Here is a 13375-nt window from a genome sequence, read left to right on the forward strand (position 1 = left end):
AGTCCGAAACATCAAGCCTCGCCCCAGCCTTCAAACACCAATATCTGAAACCATGGGTATGAAGTACAAGGAAACTAGGCAAAGAAATGTGCCTGGATGGTAGAGGGGATTGAGTGACTGGGTAGTGGGTACCCTTTTCAGTTTAAAGATACGTTGGCAAAATATGAAGGTGGCCAACACACTTTCTTGAGGCACACTTTGCATGGTGCCATCGATTTTCATTTCTGTTCTGCCTCGACATCTAGAGGAGGTGTTTTTCAGGTGATAAAGCAGACAATAAAGGTCACTAGTTTGATATTGAACCAAGAAAAAGCAATTAGTCATACAAACGATTGCTATTTATTTAATGCAACCCTGAGGCCAGAAAGCGGAAAAGATACATACATAGTCTACTGCATCCGCCTCACTCTAGATTCATATTAAAATTAACCCGTCGAGTGCCACACCAGCCCACCCTCACATATAGGACGGTATTTCTAAGTTAGACTACAAGTCACTGTTTTTGATTCTGTTTCGACGCATGGATAGCTAGTCTCCTTAGGAAGTGGATGTCTTTAGGACAGCAACCCGGTCATAACTGGTGAAAATTGTTCCAATGGTCCTTTTTGAATAGACTGGTGACGAGACAATGAGCAAGATCATGGGAAGAGAGACAACCAGTGGCGGCCGGCATGGCTCATGGGTGCAAGGGCAGGGGTTGCGGTGGGAAATAAAAAAATTAATAAACATACTTTGCCGCCTGGTCCCTTGTCTCTGCTCCTGCTCTCCTGCCTTCGACTCCAGGAACAGGATGAAGGTAGCCCGGCTCCCTCCCCTAAGCCAATCACAACGTTGCATTGCAGCCTTGTGATTGGTCTGAGAGCTGAGACACGACGCTCAGCCAGGGGCTGGAGGGGTGGGCATGTTCTCCATGCAGGCTGTAATGCAGCCTGCATGGAGGCTGGGAAAGTGCGCATGACTGGTTTGGGCGGCCCGAGAGGGCTGACCAAACAGTCACTACGCACGTAGAAGTGGGCAAACCACTCCTCCCCTTCCCTGCTCTGAGAGCAGAACAGCCCACCTGCCCGCAAAGCAGCAGGACATGAAGCATAAGTTATTATCTTTTTATGTTTCTAGTTGGCACTGCTTAAAATCAGTGGGGCGATGCCCCTCTGCCACAGCTGAGGAGCCGCCACTGGAGGGAACATCTGATATGTGTAGGCTTCTCTGACATGGAGCAAGAAAGCTTGAGATATCGGCTTTCATTATCTGTGGCCCCAACTCACCACCTTCCCCATGTCCATCACAGATGCTTTTATTTCACAAATGAACAGCAAGGGGAAATGTTTTGGGCATTATGCGGTCTTGTAGGGAAGGTTGATGCAAATCTTCCCATCCAGGAATCCTTGCTCACAATGTTAGAGGACATTGGTAAAACCCAGGGGCTTTAAATGGGTCGGGTCCTGCCGATACTCAGCGCAGCAGTTCTTAAAATCTGCCAAAATTTCCGCGAGGTCATCTCCTTCATGACAAGGGAAAGTGTCACCCAGTGCTCCGGACCTGGGCGCTTCAGTTTTAAGCTCTGAAGTGTGCAGGGCCGAGTGTCAATCAGTGGCACCTCGTCACAGAGTGGGGTGGGGAAGCAGTCTTAGTCACTCCATCGCACCCTGTGACGAGGTTGGGACTGCTGCCTTCCCTCATTGGCTGACCTGAACTCAACCCTTCTGAGACCTCCAAGACCTGGGAATGCCGGACTCCCTTATTGGTTGACCTAGGGTCAGCCAATGAGGGAAGCCGGTGGTCCCAATCCTCCTGGGACATCCAAGGCTTTCCTGTAGAAGATCTGCATGTAAGGTAAGTTTTATGTTTTTTTTAATGTTTGGTGCATGTATGCGTTTATGCATGAATGTATGTGTAATTGTTAGTGAGTGTTGTGAATGCATGGGTGTGAGTGATGTGTAGGCATGCTCCTCTGCTTTTTAAAATTACTGTCCACCACTGCTTGCGATGCCCATCTTCCCACCCCATCAGTGGGACTAATGGGTGAAGGGAAATCTGTGCCGGTGGCCGCGAGCTTCGCATATGTAAATGGGTTTACACTTCCCAGGAATCCCTTTCAGAATTCTTGACAGGCATAAATGAGATAAATTTGGTTGTAAACTTGTGTTTGTGAATAGGACCCACAGGGTGTGTATATATATATAACACACAGACAATGTGTTATTTTGGGATTGATTTGGCTGCATGAATGAATGGAGCAGCAGATCACACGCCAGAACCTCCTAGGAATTTGCAGACTCTGACAGACAAATGGCATAATTCGGAACAGCTTTTGCTAGAAAGCTGCTCAGTGCAGCGTTGAGAGGATTCAGCCACACAGAAGAAGCCTGGATAATGAGATTAGCAACAGATTAATTTACAGACAGCTCAGTGCAGGCCAGCCTGCTCCAGAGGCACCTTCCCCATAAACCTCTTACAGTAGTCCAATCTACCCTAGCTACTCCCTGCTATCCTGACCTGGACAGTATTGGATATTGTGTTACTGTGGGGGACGAACAATACCAGAGTGTGCACACGTAAACGAGGAGGTAAAATATACAAGTTGTTTCTTCTTTCAACGATCTATGTACCAGCACGCTATGACAAATCTGACATAGGTTGCACATCATGTAACTTATTTCTGACCCTTTGTCCACTCTGTCAGAAATAGTTTAGTGACCTCTTGAGTATTTCCGGATTGCCTTTAGTTGTATTTCTTCGATGTAAGAGAAAAAGATAATATCATATTTTGCGAGGTTCTCATTTTTTTGAGTCTTGACATAAAATACCGATACATGTCAAATAAAAGCCAGATGGGTCCACTACATGTGCATGCACTTGCTCAGTCCAGCACACTCCAAGAGGAGTCTTGAGTGAGTATTGACACACTCAGTGTTCTGATCCTTCATTCCGAGGGGAGAGAGTCCATCAAAGACCTGAGTTCTTCTGCTGTGGGAGTGCACACGACTGACGTAAACAGCATGCTACCTTGTATGACATCATGCACGGGCGTCAGATACTGCCTTTAATTCCCATGCAACAGCCAATTCAACGTTTACCAAAGCCATAGAGGACAACCCGCATTCTACAGCAAACCGAGACGGACAAACCCAACATCAAATCCTCACAGGTCCTCTCTTCCATCTAGATTTGCTGCTCTCCACCACAGGGTCAAAGAAAACCCACATGTAAATGCTCTTCTTACACCACACCGGGCGAAAAAGAATTCATTATTTTCTGTGATGCTCTTTGAATGGCTGAAAACCAGTGAGAGCAGTACGCAAAATAAGCCATAACAAAATGGCAGCAAAAAATCTAGCCTTCCTTCTGAGTATCAGGTTAAGGATGCTCGAAGACTTGCACCTGCAGCACATCTACAGGTACCTGATGATGATGTACGCCCCTATTCTCTAAATTGGCAATACAGCGCTCAATTCTTGGCGGAATCAACTAGTGCCGGAGACAGTCAGAAATCCATCTACGCGGCTGAGTTCCATACGGGAATTTGTAAGGTCTGGCTACAGACAGCTTTTAGTCTGGAAAACCTCATGTCATCAATTCTTCAAACAAGTGCACTAGAAGTACTCGGAGGCCTTCGGTCAGCCCTTGCGGCCACTGACATTCATGTGTTATTCATGCTTTGTCATTGCTTGGATGGGCTGTCCATCAATCCCGTGGGACTTCAAGGATGGCTACGTGTCCCATTTGTGCTCCCATTAGGTTTGCTGATGGGACATCAATTACTCCTCTTGGTAGATTTCAGATGCAACTGAACATGCAGCTAGGAAATGATGCAGTGTGGGGTTTTCATGTATTTATTTTGATGAAACATTTCAATTTTTTTGCTGATTTATGGCGTTTTGTTTAGGAGCTGTGTGCTTTAGGAACAGTTTTATTTACTAATCGTGCTTCTGCTTTCATTTTTTTCATTATTGTTGTCATGATAACCTCTTTTTTGGATTTACAGATTATTTTTGTTCAATACTGACAAACGAAAAAGGTGCGTACACACAGGCGTTTTCTTGAAAATATATACCACAAACTCTAGGCCTTTGACAAAGGTACCTGCTATGCAATATTTTCCTGTGTGTATTTTTTGTTAACCACTTAAAATAGATTCATCTTCTAACTCCCTGTCATAAGACTCTTCCTTGGTGGCGCAGCTTTACCCTGCTCATGCAGTATGTTTAGTAAAAGGGCCCTACTCCCAGCTGCCATATTATTGTAGACATGATTTTGCTTCATTAGGGGGTTGTATTTCCAAGACATCTGGGGGCCAAACACACAAAGTCACTCAACAATTCCCAAACAGTACCTGTAACAAAAAGTCAGGTCTGTTGTCTTTCCCAGTGCTTCTGTATCTACCCTGGGTTAGGCCTGGATCTGATCTTGCTGGCAATAATGGCTCTGCCAATAGTTGTGTGGCGATGCCCTGTATTAAACAGGTTAATGTTTAGAAGTGGAGTCAAGCAAATGTGTGGTCGGGACCTTTCTTCCACATGTCCTGGTCTACCTACCCCTCCATGGTGTGTCTGCTGCAATTGGCCGTATCCGCATTAGAGCTTTTGGGAATCACACTGAGAAAGGGTAATCTCTATCTGGACCCCTCCCTCCCAGGTAATACCTTTCAGCGCTTAATTTCAGCTGGTGATTTCTGGCGCTCAGCACAGGCACTTAATCATAAATATTGGCAATTTTCATGATCACCAGTTTAGGACACATTCATTTGCAGGGAGATTAAGTGATTTGTCCAGAATCACAGGATGTTGAGCAGATGCCAAGACTCGAACCTGGTTCCCCAGCTCTGAAGTCGGCAGCTCTAGTCATTATGCCACATTCTCTCCGCACTTCCATGGTTAGTAGTTGGTTCTGTTTTAGGCAAAGCTAACAGAAGAAATGGGCTGGTGCAAGCTATCTCCTGACAAGAGCCCCAGCACTTTTTTTTTTTACAATTTAACCACCGTACCATTTCCTTTGCTTTTCCCAAAGGTCCTGCAAAGACTGTGGCTACAAAGACACATTGCTCTGTAGGCTTGGTTTCCTGCTTTCCGGAGACAATCCTTTTAAGTCTACAAAGTGACACTCTTGTGTCTTATACGGCCCTCAAGTCACCAGTACAAAGGGCCTACTGTAGGCTGGATGAAAAAGTGATACCTTGAGTGCTTGTCTTCGTTGCACAGTAAGTGTACTCTGAGTGACGTTAGATGGCAAATTACCTGGGGTGGGCGGAATTTGCAAAAGTGACTTTCGCAAATTATCACGAAAATGTTAAAAATCTCCGCAAACACGCGGAAATATCGCGAACATGCGGAAGTTTTTTTCCCGCCCGTTCGCGGTATTTTCTGCGTGGTCGCGGCTCGCCAACTTACCCATGCGGTTGCTCGCGGGCGCGGCCATCTTGTTTTCACTCTTCTCGCGGTGCATGATCGCGAGAAGAAAGATGTAATCGCGCGACCAATGACATTACTGCGGGCGTGAACTGTCGCGAGACAGCGCAAATGGCTACCAACAATCCAACATCTCATGGAGAACGCGACTGGATCGGGAAAACTTGTCGGCGAACGCGGGGATTCAGGTAAGGTGATCGCGCACGCGCGAGAATGTATTATTTTACAGCGCGAGCAAGAAACAAATTATCTCTAAGCTGCGGAATGCAGAAATTTTGACATTTTCGCGCTCTCCGCGGAACGCGAAAATGTCAAATTATCGCAATTTCCGCAAGCGGAACGGAAATTTAGCCCAGGCCTACAAATTACCCCCGGAAAGAACTGCTGCTTCTCTGCGTCAGCTCACCTGGACAAGTGGCCACTGCATCCTTAGTGAAGCCGCAGGAAGTGCTCTGTCGTAGCAGGAATACCATGAAGTCAGGATTGTGACAAGCCCTTCTCGGGCCATTTCAAGCCATTTTCCCATTCTAGACAAAGTGGCATTTTGCTCCCTGTACCATTCTGATCTCTTGGCATGAGGCCCACATTGCGCTGGTAGAGTAGGTACTGTGGTGTAGTTTCAGCGTAAGCCTGTTTGTCTTTGAGAAAGTGCTGGATGACTTAGTCTGGCTGTAGGAATAACACACAAAACTGTCTGCAGTAAGCCTAAATCTTTGTGAACACTTATTTTGGCTGGATTATATTCTTATGGGGCCGATTATGATGTTGTTCGGAAACTGTTCCGAACAAATCGGTCTCGGAATTGTTTCCGAATGAATCGGGTCCTGCGAGTCCGAACGACCGGTTACGATGTTTCCCAACATCGTTTGGTCGGATTCGCTTTGATAAAAGGGTTGGTTGGGGAAAACCTTGCATATGTGGCGGGTACCCCATGGTGCCTGCCACATTGTGCATGGTTGGGAAGAGGGGTCCCTTGGGTACCCCCACTGGCCCCAATCTGACGCCTTTGGGTGAAGGGGCGCCCGCAACGGACCCCAAAAGACAGATTCTGACAGCCATTTTGTGTCGGGCAGACCGAACCGGAATAGCAGTCATCGTCATAGCTCGTTCAGAAACGGTGTCCATAGAGCTGTACGATTCAGCTCCGAAAGACTCGGGCTGTCTGAATGCCTTTCGGAACTGATTCGGTCTGCCCGAACGGTTTCTGGGCATCCTAATCGGTTGTTGGGAAATGTGTACAATTTGTTTGGGAACAGGGTTCCGAATCGGATTCTGCAATACCCAATCCCATTCGGAGCCTTTCCGTGCGACATCATAATCGGCCCCTTAGTCTGCAACTTCTGTAGCGAATTATCACCTCAACCATGCTGCTGCTTCCATTACAGGCCTCATAGCGTAAGGGACTGTACTACTTCACCAGGCGACTGCCGTTGTTTAAATGTTATTCATCTAAATGATTCAGTCTGAAAATTCCATCACATATATTTATTTATTTTTAATTTGAACTCAACTCACTTCTTGTACTGTTCCCTCACTTCTCATAACAGAAGTCTAGTGATCTGACTCATACTCCCAAGGAAGGCAAGTAGCTCAATTTACTTGAATATAGGTGAAGCCAACATAAGCTGTGTGTGAGCCAAAATAAGCAATCCAGAGAACCTCATAGGGGAGCCGGATCTACTTAACTTCCAGAAATAAAAAGTCTTCTTTTTGTCCGACTAGTCTAAACTTACCCGGTGATCCTTCCGCCAGTTAGGTTTATATAGCAGGTCTTAGTGCTTGTACATCTGTGGCGGATTTCACACATTAGCAATTAAACAATGTTCTTTTAATATTTTCAATTAAAATGTGTTGTTATACTTTTTTGCATCCTTTATAGTTTTATGAATCCGAATAAAGAATGTGTCTGACTGACTAAATAACGTGAGGTTGTGACTGTTTGGAACCCCCTCAAAGTTGTTGGAAGGAAAGAAATGTGCAATGCAGTATCTCGGGGGAAAAGAGCGAAAGAGCTGAAAACTATACTCATTTGTCTTAGAGTTGATTCAAGATAAGGGTGTGATGTAACACGTCTCTTCACATAATCAATCAATCAATCAATATCTCTATGGTCAGCATTTATTTATTCATACTAATTATACAGAGGTGCCCAATATTGGCCGACAATCTATTCTGGACGTGAAGAATCTAAAAATAGCCACAGAGTATATAAATAATGCCCATTTAAAAGTGAATCTAAATTTATCTCATGTGGATAGCTTGAGCATTTGTGGACCAACTTAGCAAATCTCAGGTTTAAACTAATGCAAGCACAATGGAGTGACTGGTGGTGCAAAGCAATTCTGTAGCATCCCGTCAATTGCATCCAGTAGCAACAATCCCCTTAAGGTAAACAGTCGATTCTGAATGTGGAAATTCTAAATCATGTTGGACAATCCAGAAAATGGTGTGAGTCGAATGTCTTCAACCCTTCTCATTCAGCAAATTTGGTAGGATTATTGAATTCAGACTGGTCAACTGAAATAAGCAATCACCATTTGGAATGCTTACAGACTGATGCTCTCATTTACATTGCAATGAAGGGCAATTGAAAGGGTTTAACCTATTGCTCACTTTGAATTCCCAGCTCACTAGCACTGCATGTGAAATGAGTAAAGGTATTAAATATTTAAATTGGTCAATTAGAATTCAGATGGATCTTGTAGAATGTCATCGAAAAACATCATTCAAACTACCCAGAAAATGTATGAGTTTTGCTCTTGAATACTAATTATACAGACCACAGATTTTTCTAATAAAAATTTAAATGGTCCCAATTCTAAATAGTTCAAAATGTGACAAATGTTGCAGTACATCTAGTCTGGACACCAAGTCTGTGTTAATTGTTATCTATAAATCCAGATGGTAGCGATACTGGCAAATGAATATCAACGAGAATCCATAGGCGCATATACAAATTCAATTTTAAAACCGTTTAATGGAAAAAATTAAGATCGTTTCGTTACTTGTAGCACACGATTTTACATTAGTGATGTACATTTTGCCGACCTAAATTTTCAATTGTAAACAAGCTGCACTTTGAATTTTAACATTAAACACCTTGACCTAATCTGCCCCACACACATTTTTCTGAGTTAGATTCTTGAATAACTTGGAAACTAACGGATTCTATAAGGTTATTTCAGGCATGTCTTGCCAGCTGAAATCAAAAGGTAGACACGTGGTAGGTAACTGATTACTGTTAACATCAATAAATTTAACTAGTTAGAAAAATGCACTGTTATAGTAGCAACTAATGTTGAGTTAAAATGCAATCAAATAAATGTGTTAAATGCATTATCTTGAACATTTGAGTCTTACCTGATTCCCTTGTTTATAGCAATGCTGTGATAGGAGAGGCGTGATATGGCAGATATGACCTAGGAATAGAAAGCAAAACACATTTGTAATCCATGAACAAAAAGACAGCGCGTAATTAACAGCTGTATTTTACAAGATAAAAATGCAGTATCCTCAACTATACACGTCACTGCAATGAAAGGCAATTCTAAGTCTGGGGTCTTGTTATGTTGGACTTTGAAGTTATCTGATGCAGTCCTTGTCCAGCTGAAGGTGAACCAATCCCCAGTAGGAGTCAACGAGAAAAAAGGTAGCCATCGCTACCAAGGGTTTGGAATGGCTGAACCAACATTAAAATGGAAATGGGCAAACCCTCATGGAGACAGTAAACAAGTTTGAAATTTCGTAATGAATGCTTACTTTTTATAGAAATTCTAATAGCATTGGTCTTGTCGCAATGATTTATTTGATCTAAGAACTATTAATTAGGCACATGACAATTTTCATTATGCTGGTATAATGAGCGTAATTTCACATTACTCTTGTTATGCAAAAGTCCGAAAGGTACGTTATTACGCCACATCATGTAATAGGCTGCTGGTGGAAAAATATGTACTGCAAACGCAATTAACAACGCAAACAATATAACACGAGTGGCTGAAGTTCACAGTGTTTTTAACACCATTTTTTTAGCGGGAAATGCCCTGCGTGGATGTGAGTACACGTATCATGCTAAAATACAATACCGGTTTGCATTACATAATTAAGCGTAATTTTGTCAAAATTTCACGTCATTACACAAAAGCAAATTACACAGATTTTGCATACTCTGTACTATTAATTACATATCCTCCATACCTCCGGTTGTATTGAAATTTTCATGCTAGATACTAAAACGTATCATACTATGATCCGCCAACAAATCCTTCAAAATCCACGATTTCTTTCCCAACATGCACTCGGGCCAGGCATTCTCAGTCCAGACAGCAAGACTATTAGATTCACTTATAATGACTACGCACAAAACTCACTGAGCATTAGTTTAAAAGATATCGAAATCCTTACTCATATTAGAATACGTTTTGGGCTCATCTATGCCACTGGGAGCGCCTGTAAACACCTGGGAGCCAGTGCGCTTGCCAAATGCAGGCATTTCAAAATAAATGAATGTTTAGCAGACGTCGCAACCACTCTCTGAAAAAGCACCACCTTTCAGCAATTCGCAAATAAGAAATGCAAGCAGAATCTAGTCATTTGTTACGGGTGGCGAGGAGTCCCAAAAATAGCTGAAACCTTGTTGAAAAGGCCTTTTGTAATGGCGGCTCATGTCCACGGCGGCCGCCTGACTGGCGTAAAGTGTGAATGTATCCACTGGTTCTACCTAAAAAGGTAGAACCAGTGGATATACATAGAATGCTAGTGTTGGTGCTTTTCACTAGTGAGAGTAGTGCAGTGTATGTGTCTTTTGGTGACAATGTAGTGCACAGCTGTCTCCTCCAGCTGAACAAGCAGAGGCAAAGACAATCGTTGGACTTCTGTGTGGCAAAAACTATTTAATTGTTCACAAACAGATTGGCAGGAGCGTACAGTATTTGTGAGGGGGGAGACAGGGAAAGGAAAGCCGATTAGATAGGGAAACTGTTATTGCAGTACACGTCTTTTAGTTGTGATGTGCAAATCCTATCTGACACAAACACTGAAATGAGGAAACATATACATGCATTGCGTCAAGCTGATGTTCCCTCTATTTGGAAACGCACTCCCAATACGTGTATGCAGTTGATAAAGGTTAGTGGGTTAAGGTGCCTACTGTAGATCTATGTGAGCAACCTATAAATCCCTGATTTTACTCCCTGCAGACCGATTTAACGGTTCATCCTTTCAAGGTCGATACAATTCCTGAGCTACGGTGCCCCACCAAAGTATGTGGCCTCACTGAAGCCTGCGACCAAGCTGGGATACAGTTTGGGTTTAAAGGCACTTCTTAATATCTGCACTGGTGGAGCAGCCACCCTCAGCACTCGCGAGCTCTGTGATGAAATTCCTTCCCCTCGCCTTCCAATCTGGCCCAGACCCTGCCGTGGCATCCCATGACAGCTTGGAAGCACGCAGCATCTCAGGGCACCATCTGCTCTCCGCGTTTCTTTGCTTTCCATGTTTAATTTAACCCATCTTTTGTCTCAATATCCACATTTAACATCAGTTTGCTCCTTTCCACGCATCAAAAATTACCATGCAAGCCTCAAACGTGCACTACTTAAGGGGTGACCTCGCCACCTAGATTCCAACACCTGCACTGAATGCAGAAGCACATCACAAAGGATGAGTTTCAAAGCGTCTCCCCTGAACCCCAACTCTCTCAGTGAACCATACAGGGCTTTCATGCTTCCCAAGTTCATACAGGAGCTGGGCTGAACTGGGAACAACAACCAGCCCTGGCAGATTGCTGCTCAATTGGCCCTGGGAGCGGGGGTAGGAGGGTGCTAGTGAGGAGCACCGCTCCCGCTTTTGTTGCGGGGCCGATATTGCAGCACTGCTGCAAAACTGGCCCACAAGGCCACAAAACCGGCCCACACCCCTCCAGCCCACCGGGAAAATGCCCGGTGCCCGCTACGGCCAGTCCGACCCTGTACAGTCTTAATTTGGTCCTGATGCATCCTGGTCCTTGTAGTCCTGAGCTTAGATTTTAGAGAAACAGTGTATCCTCTGATTTCTAAACACGCAGCCGCAGCTCATTCATATGTGCTGAGAGGCTGCACCAACTCACGTTTTGCGCCTCAAGAATACTGTCTGTCAGGCTGAGCAAAGGTCAGCCTGACAGACACTCTTCATTTTCAGGTCAGGCAGCCAGGAGCTAGACCTGTGCTAAATGTGCAGGCTCTTGGCTGCCTGAACTGATCTTTGCTGGGCTGAGGATGTCACGGCTCCAGTGGGGGGGGACCTCCTCTGCTCAGCAAAGGTCCCGGAGGCCCTCCCCCTCATTGCCTCAGACCTCGCCGCCTCAGTTTTAAGCCATCAAGTACTCAGGGCCGAGTGTCAATTAGTGACATCTCTTCACAGAGTGGGGTGAGGTCAGCAGTCTCACTGACCCCATCCCACTCTGTGACGAGGTTGGGACTGCTGCTGAGGTCCGCCAATGAAGGAAGGCAGCAGTCCCAACCCTCATGTGACCTCTGAGGCAGAGCTAAAGGTAAGTATGATTTTTTTTAAATTAATGTTTGGTGCGTGCGTACATGTTTGAATATTTGGTATTGATTTGTGTGTGAATGCATGGGTGTGAGTGTGTATGTGTGCTGTGATTGTGTCCTGTCTGACCCTATCGCTCCTAAAATGACCAGCCGCCACTGAATAAAGAGCCTCCTTATGCACATCATGTTTAAGTGAACCATATGGCAGGGCGTGTACCAACCTGGAACGGTGCAGGGGTTTGCAGCAATGCAGCTAAAACTGAAGTTTTCCTCCAAGAGCGCTCCACATACGCTGAAAGCATTCGGTTTTCAGGGCCATGGTACCAACGGAGATCCATGCCAGGTATTCTGGATAATCACAGGCTGCGTAAATGAGCTCTATTCAGATAAATTCTATGCAAATCAATCTCAAGTGGGCATCTGGCATGTGTCAATGGCCTCCTGGTCTACGCTTGGGCTCACCAGCTCTGAAGATCCTCTCACTCTCCACAGTGTCCTTGTTCGAAGCTCTTTCAAACTCGTTTTACATAGCCACATCTTGAAACAAGCATTTGCAATGCAATAGGTCTTGCATTTGCAAGAGTTTAAGTTATTGCCATTGTAAATGACAATAACTTTTATTTATATGTTTTGATAATTAACATAAATAAAAAGCATTGTCATGTACAATGCCAATAACTCAAACTCTTGCAAATGCGAGACCTATGCAAAGAAGCAGCCGCCATTGTCTCGGACTGCTTAGAGTGAAAGCACGCACGCCGCGCTGAATGTTGCAGGAAAACATGTCGTGCCTGCATTAGGAGAAACTACTTATAGAATATAGTGCTTACAGACTAAAAAAGACACAGTGTAACAACCAAAGTAAAAGGGCCAGTCCTCATGGGAGTTTATGAATGAAGACAAGGTGGCACATAGGAGGGACTAACAAGCCTACTAACAAATCAGAAGCTAGCATTTACAAAGGACAATGGCACAAGCCAATGACAAACATGGGCGGAGAGTAGGTGGGGCTTATATTCCATACTCCAATACAGCATGGCTCGCAGAGCAGCGCATGCACTGCCCATGCTCGACCCAATAAAAACGTGGCCAGCATAGATGCCATGGCAACTAGAGCCAACGCTTGCGAGCACATGAGGTCATCTCAAGATTAGGGGCATTTATTGCAGGGACTTTTCCGTAGGGGTGGGGGAATTTCACTCACTCCATGGAATTCGGCCAAGGGGCCGAATGGGCAACGGATTGTGCAGTGCAAACCCCTTGGTACCCATACAAACCTATTATGCAAGTTCACCGAGAGGTATGAACGGCTCCTAAGTGCCCTTACATAGCTATGTAAGAGCACCGAGGGGTATAGAGTGACTATAGTGCAGTGCATACCCCTCAGCATCTTTACATTAGTATGTAAGGGCACCGAAGAGTATGTGCCCTGCAGTGGTACTT

The 13375-nt window shown here is 44.7% G+C and overlaps 1 protein-coding gene across 1 annotated transcript in view; it reads right to left on the reverse strand.

Moving 5' to 3' along the window:
• VAV2 (vav guanine nucleotide exchange factor 2) overlaps nt 1-13375 on the reverse strand; it is an 805614-nt gene that overhangs the window by 289410 nt on the left and 502829 nt on the right. The window contains exon 3 of the mRNA XM_085612602.1: nt 8766-8824. Coding sequence (XP_085468728.1) covers nt 8766-8824 — 59 coding nt within the window. The remainder of the gene's footprint in view (nt 1-8765; nt 8825-13375) is intronic.

The sequence above is a fragment of the Triturus cristatus genome, chromosome 1_2 (genome assembly GCF_964204655.1).
Source record: "Triturus cristatus chromosome 1_2, aTriCri1.1, whole genome shotgun sequence".
NCBI lineage: Eukaryota > Metazoa > Chordata > Amphibia > Caudata > Salamandridae > Triturus > Triturus cristatus.